Source organism: Salvia splendens, chromosome 7, assembly GCF_004379255.2.
Source record: "Salvia splendens isolate huo1 chromosome 7, SspV2, whole genome shotgun sequence".
NCBI lineage: Eukaryota > Viridiplantae > Streptophyta > Magnoliopsida > Lamiales > Lamiaceae > Salvia > Salvia splendens.
The window spans coordinates 36878009-36885215 of NC_056038.1; the positions used below are offsets into that span (position 1 = coordinate 36878009).

Sequence of the window (7207 nt, forward strand, 5' to 3'; positions counted from 1 at the left end):
CATAAATTTCATGGTCAATTAGCATTTACTTTGAAACGGTTCTTCACTAATCTATGTGATGGCTATAAATATGTGTAATTGGCTAGCTGATGGCGATTCTTGTGTGAAGCGGCCATATTGGTAGTAGATAATCCTACTGAAATTGATTAGGCATATTTTGATATTTAGAAATCGGAAGGGAGGATAGGATGAGTGGTGATGGTGAATTTTTTTTGGCAATTACCATGGAGGCATTGGATTCTTCTTTAGGGTGAGAATAGATGGTTGATTATTTGGTTAATTTGAATCGTAGATTATAGTATTACTGTATTGATTCAATCATATTATGCTTTAGTAGGTTTATAGTTTATGGTATAAAGCTATAAAGGCCGACCCAATGTAAGATACCGAATACAGATCTAAAACCTCCAAAATAGAATAAATGATCAACAAAGTAAAATTGAACTGGGAGGGAGGGAGAATTTTATTGATATTTGGCTCATTTGTTGGTCATGATGAGTATATTTTAAACTTAAGGGTTTAGGCTTTAAGTTTCAAGGTTTGGGTTTTTAGTGTATAGGGTCACTATATTGCAATGAAATGAAGATCGACTAGGAAGTGTCTCACCAGTGCAATCTTAAATTATTACAACGTAAACTTGCTCCTGCAGTTATAACTCAACGGTTAATTCATATTTTCACATAATTAAAAAGTGTTTTAATTTTAAGTCTGATATTGAAATGTCAAGACAATTTATTAAAATATCAACACAAATATGTGTTGAAATTTTAATGTAATCGTATTGACATTTTAAAGAAAAGTTAGCATTTAAACGCATGTGGGGTTAATGTGATTGAAAAAGTATAATCCAAAGTAAGAGGATGTCGAATATTCTTTTGTTTATCATTTCACAAATTTTATTTCGCAAAATGAAATAAATATGAAGAAATTAAAATGACCCGTGCATCGCACGGGCGTGATACTAGTTATATTAAAATTAATCATTGATTTAACTTTCAAGCGTTACTTAATTCTTTGGAGCAAAGATAGCTATAGATTTTGAATTAAATGATGTGTTTCAAATTTGGAAACCGCAGGGTTTATAGAGCATTATTGAAATAGTTATTTGCAGTAGGTGGAAGGTGATGCGTAATCTACAAATTAACTTGCAATATTTATACAACTGAAAAAATTACAAAATGTATCTTGTAAAATATATTATCCTGTAAAAAATAAATATTAGAAACAAAAAATTATTTTCATTAGCCTAGCACTACACTAAAGACTAAAGTTAACCCACCTACTACTAATTTAAAATTCCATTGTACAAACATTTTACATTAATACAACCAACAAAAAGGCATAACTACCACAATTATAGTACCCATCAAAACAACAAAATGACCGTTACAATTATTATATGATCTCACCATTAAGTATTGCACACTCTACATAGCACATGCATGCAAATATTTCCAAATATAAAATTAAAATGTCCAATTAGTCCTAAAATTAAAATGTGATTGTAAAAATTATGAATTTTAATTGAAGTTGTAAAAATTGACTAAGAACCTAAATTCGTTATTTTAATGATAAAATTCATTATCATAAAAATGTACACACCCGTTTGAATAAAGTCTTATCTCTAGATATAAATAAACACATACACACACCACACAATTCATAAAGCGCACACACTTCACTAGAGAGCAGCGCCAGCCACTATGGAGCTAAGAATCTCCTTCCTCCTCCTTGTCGCCGCCGCGGCCGCCCTCTCCTCCACCACCACCACCAACGCCCACAACATCACCCGCATGCTAGCCAAGCACCCCTCCTTCTCCACCTTCAACCACTACCTCACCGTCACCCACCTCGCCGGCGAGATCAACCGCCGCCGCACCATCACCGTCTGCGCCGTCGACAACTCCGGCATGGGCGACCTCCTCGCCAAGCACTACCCCCTCCCCACCCTCAAAAACATCCTCTCTCTCCACATCTTCGCCGACTACTTCGGCGCCAAGAAGCTCCACCAGATCACCAAGGGCTCCACCACCACCTCCTCCCTCTTCCAGGCCACCGGCGAGGCCGCCGGCACCTCCGGCTACGTAAACATCACCGACATGAAGGGCGGCAAGGTCGGATTCGCTCCGGTCGACTCCGATTCTGACGGCCCCATGGCTACATTCGTCAAATCCCTAGAGGAATTGCCCTACGACATCGCTGTTATTCAAATCAGCAACACTCTCACCTCGCCGGAGGCCGAAGCCCCCACCGCCGCCCCTACCGACCTCAATGTCACCTCTCTCATGGCTAAACAAGGCTGCCAGACCTTCTCCGACATGATCGTCTCGCAAGGCGTCCAATCCACATTTTCCGATAGCGTTCAAGGCGGCCTCACCATCTTCTGCCCCTCCGACGAAGCTCTCGACGATTTCCGCCCTAGGTTTACTTTTCCCCCAATTTCTATTTTTCCGACCTAAATGAGCTCAATCGATTCGATTTCTGATCTGATTTTGATAATTAGGTACAAAAACCTCACCGCCGAGGGGAAGTCGTCGCTGCTGCTGTACCACGGCGTGCCGGTGTACAACTCGCTCGGAATGCTGAGATCGAGCAACGGATTGATGAACACTCTCGCGACGGAGGGGACGAAGAAGTTTGACTTCACGGTGCAGAACGACGGCGACGACGTCAAGCTGAAGACGAAGATTGTGACGGCGACGATCACCGGAACTCTGATCGACGAGGATCCGCTGGCGGTGTTTAAGATCGACGAGGTGCTGCTGCCGAAGGAGCTCTTCAAGGCGGCGCCGCCTGCTCCGGCGCCGAAGCCGGCGCCGAAGTCGAAGAGCAAGAGCAAGGGCGCGGCAGCTGGTGGTGATGACGGGGTTGAGGAGGCCGGCGGTCCTGGACCTGCTTCCGACGATCTGGCGGCGGCGGATGAGAATGATAGCAATTACGGCGAGAGAGTCCGCGGCGGCGGTGTTGCGGCGCTCTGCTTCAGTTTGGCGCTGGGAATTTTGGCATACATTTGTTAATTTTCTTTTTTCGTTTTTTTAAAAAAAATATTTAAGTATATTTGTAATTTATTTATTTTTGTTTTTTGAATTGTGGTGTGGATTTGATTCAGTTGAAAAGCATCTCTTTCTTTCCTGATGTTTTTTTGCAATAAATATTTGATACATATGTGAGAGTATCCACTATAAGGCGGACACGCCCAATAGCCCCGCCCCAGTTTTTGTCCATAGCCCCAATTTTATTGTCCATAGCCCCAAAATTCTATTTCCGCCACTATAGCGGACACCTCCAATAGCCCCAAAATTCCAAATACAAAATTCCACATTTTCACATCCCTCCAATAGCCGCGTCCTCGCCGCGAACGCGGCTATCTCGCGTCCGCCCCCCCCCAATAGCCCCAAAAGTTGTCCGCCCACCTTCCCCACTATAGCCGCCCGCCCACCGCCGCCCACCGCCCCCAAGACGCGGCTATAGCCGCGTCCTACTATAGTGGACACTCTGAGCATCACGGCGCCGTGTAGCCCTAAACCCTAAACCCTATAGGCTACACTTTTATCTGTATTGGGATGCCCTATAATTTGCCTTATAATTTTTACTTCTATTTTATATTTAATTTTTATGTTTGTAAATATGTCGGGGTCCGTGCTGAAATCCGGATCGTACTGGATGTTGGAGTCGAATGAGCGGTAATTGTCGGGGTCTGTACTAGGCCACCGTGGACCACCGCCGGACGTCGGCAGTACATCGGGACTATTCGGATTTGGGAACTCACCCGGATTCATAATTGAAAATAGAGGAAGAGAAGCGTGAAAATAGGGTGAAATATAGTGGAGAGTGAAAATGGAAGTGTTGATGAATTGTAGAATATATATATATATATATATATATATAGATTTTGGAAGAAATAAAATTAAAAAAAAAAATAAAAACGCGTTGCATCGTCCGCGTGACCCGCAGTGGGGCAGACGATGCGTGTTGAGAGGTGCATCGTCCGCGGACGATGCATAGGGCGCGGATGATGCATCGGGCATCGTCCGCATGTCTACAGCGAAGGACGATAGCACGCACGATGCATCGGGCGGACTATCATCCGCTCCTCTGGATGCTCTTATACTAATACATTTATTTGCATTATAAATAGATTAGATTATGAAACTACAAAAGCAATAATTATACACCGGTTGAGATCAAAATGGAGTATCTAATAAGTCTCTATCGATCAATAAATTGTTGGTATATTATTGTATTAGATTGTTGGTATATTATTGTATTTTTCTAAGGCCACCCGCAACGTGTCACGCGGGTCCGTATTCCGTCACGAAGGAACGAGACGGCGGCGTGACGCGTTGCGGCGCCCTGTCTCGTCCCCAGCCCGTTCCGTGTTCCGTCACGGCGTGACGAATGGCGAGACGTCTCGCCACGCGCCGAGTCGACGTGGCGCGCCCCGGCGCCATGCGTGACGCCCACCCGTCGGCCCGCGAGTGGGCATCGTCACGCTTACACAATAATTCATTTTTAAAAAAAATCAAATTAAAAAAAATTTAAAAATTAAAAATTAAAAACGGTAATATTACCTTTTATAGCCGCTTTCCTTTTTTTTACTCTATAAATACTCCTAATCCATCCTCATTTCACAAACAACTACACATCTATTCTTTCCAAACCATCTCCATTTCCTCTCCAATTTTCATCTAACATCTCATAATAAAATGTCCGGCGACGAAAACTCAGGGGTGGAGGCTCCGGCGGGTGGGATCTCAACGTGTTCGGCGACGCCGGGGGTACCAACCACCCAATTTTGAAGTGGATGCATACGCCCGTTCTTCCTCCCCGCGGTATTCACAGTGATTATCCCAGATTCGGGAGGATTATTCCGTTGAACCCACTCCGGAAGAAGGCCGAGGCGGGGGAGGAGGCCGAGGCGGTGGAAGCTCCAGGGCGGAGACGGAGGCGGACGACGAAGAGGAGGAGGAGGAGGAGGAGGATCTAGGCCGGCATCCATACGGCCCCAAAGAAACGCTGGCGGTGTACAACGCCTGGATCAGCGTCTCGTACGATCCCATTGTCGGGAATCAACAACCCCGAAAGTGCTTTTGGGAAAATGTCACTGAGGCCTACCACCAGATTAAGCCGAAGGGACGCCGCACATATAAGATGCTCCGCGCTCACTTTGACCGAGTCGACAGAGAGGTCAACCGATTCTGCGCCATCCACAAGAATGAAGCGGCTCATTACCAAAGCGGAGCCACGGGAGCCAACATTCTGAGGTCGGCTTTGCGGGTCTACTTCGACGACACCGACAAACAATTCAAATATGTCGATGTTTGGGAGGTCGTCAAGGACGAGGAAAGGTGGGCCGGAGGTGTGCGGTCCAGCACGGGTTCGACCTCGAAGTGCACGAAGCACACGACGAGTGGCCAATACTCGTCTGGTGAGGGCAGTTCGGGCAGCGGGCCACAAGAGTTTGCCTCAAAGGAGGTTGAGACCCCGACAGACGATGTCGGGGGGGTCCTCCCGTGGGCGCTGTCGGCCGCAATGGAGAAATGCGGCGAAGGCGGCTAGAGGGGGGAGGGGCCGAGCCGAATCAAGCCAGGGGGCTCGGGCTCGGGTGGACCCCCAACTCCCTTATGGCCATGTACATGACCGTCACAATGGCGGACACTTCCCGCATGACGCCCGCTCAATACCAAGTCTGGCTTAACGGAATTACGTTTATGGCAGCACAACTTGGCATTCCGCCTCCTCACGGCTTCGGTGCACCTCCACCGCCTTCGGGATATGATTCGCCGGCAGAGTAGTTTTTTTATTTTCTATAAAATTGTATTTTAAATTATGTCATTTTTATTTTTTTAGGATTTTAATTATGTTTTTTTTTATTTTTTTGAATTTTAAGTTGTATTTTTATTTTATGTTGTAATTTTATTTTATTTTTAATGAAGTGTGTTTTTTTAATTGAATTTGATTGGAAATAAAAATAAAAAATGAAATTGAATGAATAGTAATTTAAGGGACGGAGGGTTGCAGGTTCCGTCCCTTAGTTAAGGGATGGAGTAAAAAAGTACAGTGAGGCCCGCGAATAGTAATTTAAGGTACTGTTAATGGACGATTTAGTGACAGCGTTGTAGATGGCCTAAGTTCTACTCCCTCCGTCCACGAAAAATAAGGCACATTTGCCCTTTTTAGTTGTCCACGAAAAATATGACACATTCAAAAAATGAAGGTTTTCAACAACTTCTATTTTCTTTTTTCCTTCTCTCTTACTAATAATATGGACCCCACATTCCACTAACACTACTTCTCTCTTGCTTTTTCCCTTCTCTCTTGATTTACCAACTCTAAATTAAAACTCGTGTCATTCACAAAGTGCTCTATTTTTCGTGGACATAGGGAGTAACAAATATGGGTTTAGTTGAGACAAATTTGAGGATTATAAAATAAATATATAATGTTTTAAAAATGAATAAATCAATAAATACAGCTGTATCATGTAGCTATGCGTAAAGAGTGGGTGGAGAAGTGTCGGTGGGCAAAATTTATTGACCATTGTTGGCATCACCAACTTTACTTTTGTTTATTTTATATTTCCAATCATAAATATATAAATTTATAATTATGTTGGTGGCATATTTTTTATTTACACAAAATTGTGTGAGGTTTTTTGGATGGGTTAAGTTTGAATTAAAAATTTTATACTGTATTTCAAATGATGTTATTGTAATTTTGTTACTTATTGAATGTAGATGACCTCATTCTAACTATTTTACATAGTAGTCTTATTTACCTTTTATAATTAACTATATATAGTGGTGTTTTGTTTAATTGGATCTCAATCTTGATTTGGTAATTACCCTTTTTAGTACTCCTATTGAGTAATTTGATTTTTCACAAAGCATAGGATAAAACTTTAGGGAACATACAGTAAAATAATTTACTGAAAAATAATGCTAAATACTTTAAGAAGTTGGAGTGATCGAATGGGACAGACATAGTGATTAATTAAGCCACCGACAAAGGTCACTGCAGCTATTTTGGATTACTTGAAGTAATTAATTCTTAATTGTGATTTGCTTTAGATAAAATTATTTATTTAAGTGATTTGATCATTATATTATAGCTTCAATAAATACAGTATTAATTATATGTCAATGAAATCTTGTTATTCACCTATTTCATAATTTTCATTTCATCTTCTGTGTCAATATTAGGATTG

The 7207-nt window shown here is 42.5% G+C and overlaps 1 protein-coding gene across 1 annotated transcript; it reads left to right on the forward strand.

Moving 5' to 3' along the window:
- Window positions 1-1647: 1647 nt before the first annotated feature.
- On the forward strand, window positions 1648-3135 carry LOC121742402 (fasciclin-like arabinogalactan protein 2). The gene is made up of 2 exons (XM_042135526.1): window positions 1648-2422; window positions 2504-3135. Exons 1-2 carry the CDS (start codon window positions 1704-1706, stop codon window positions 3015-3017), a joined length of 1233 nt encoding a protein of 410 aa, XP_041991460.1. The 5' UTR covers window positions 1648-1703; the 3' UTR covers window positions 3018-3135.
- The last annotated feature ends 4072 nt before the right edge of the window (window positions 3136-7207 follow it).